The 484-nt window shown below is 57.4% G+C and overlaps 1 protein-coding gene across 1 annotated transcript in view; it reads right to left on the bottom strand.

Moving 5' to 3' along the window:
- The window catches only part of CFAP70 (cilia and flagella associated protein 70), a gene marked incomplete at both ends in the record, with an annotated part of 22,451 nt that overhangs the window by 366 nt on the left and 21,601 nt on the right, over nt 1–484 (bottom strand). The window contains one exon of the mRNA XM_009580322.1: nt 1–90. This exon is cut by the window's left edge and continues 7 nt beyond it. Within this exon, the coding sequence (XP_009578617.1) occupies nt 1–90 (90 nt within the window). The remainder of the gene's footprint in view (nt 91–484) is intronic.

Here is a 484-nt window from a genome sequence, read left to right as displayed (position 1 = left end):
GAGGGTGAGGTAGCCCCACACTTCAGCGTTGGTGTTATTTAGGGCATTGGCTTCAGAGAGAGCATCCTCTGCCTCCACCAGCTCTTCCAGCTTGAGAGAGAGAAGGAGAGGTGTGAACAAAAGGCAAACAGCAGGCAGAACCAAACTGGCAGCCGAAGAAATCAGTGCAACAAAAGCGTGTAGCAGGGTTTCCCGGATTGATAGGGATGCAGGGAAAGGATTTAGGGTAGAGACAACCAGTTATCCTCAGTGGCAGTGTCCAGCTCTCCAGTCTGGAGGGCAAGCCGCTCACCGCTGACTCCCAACCCCCGTGGGAGCACATGCTGTATTTACAAATCGGCCCCCAGCTGTGAGGACAGCAGCACAAACGCCTTCACCTCCGCCTCTGGGAACCGAGTGGTCCAGCTCCACGAGGAAACATGACTCCGGTCCTGATCCCTATTCCCGCTGCGCGGTGGCTCCCGGGAGGGCAGGGTGGCTGGGG

This window comes from Fulmarus glacialis, unplaced genomic scaffold, assembly GCF_000690835.1.
Source record: "Fulmarus glacialis isolate BGI_N327 unplaced genomic scaffold, ASM69083v1 scaffold36580, whole genome shotgun sequence".
Taxonomy (NCBI): Eukaryota; Metazoa; Chordata; class Aves; order Procellariiformes; family Procellariidae; genus Fulmarus; species Fulmarus glacialis.
Note: the sequence above shows the minus strand (reverse complement) of the source record. Positions and strands in the feature narration are given on the sequence as shown.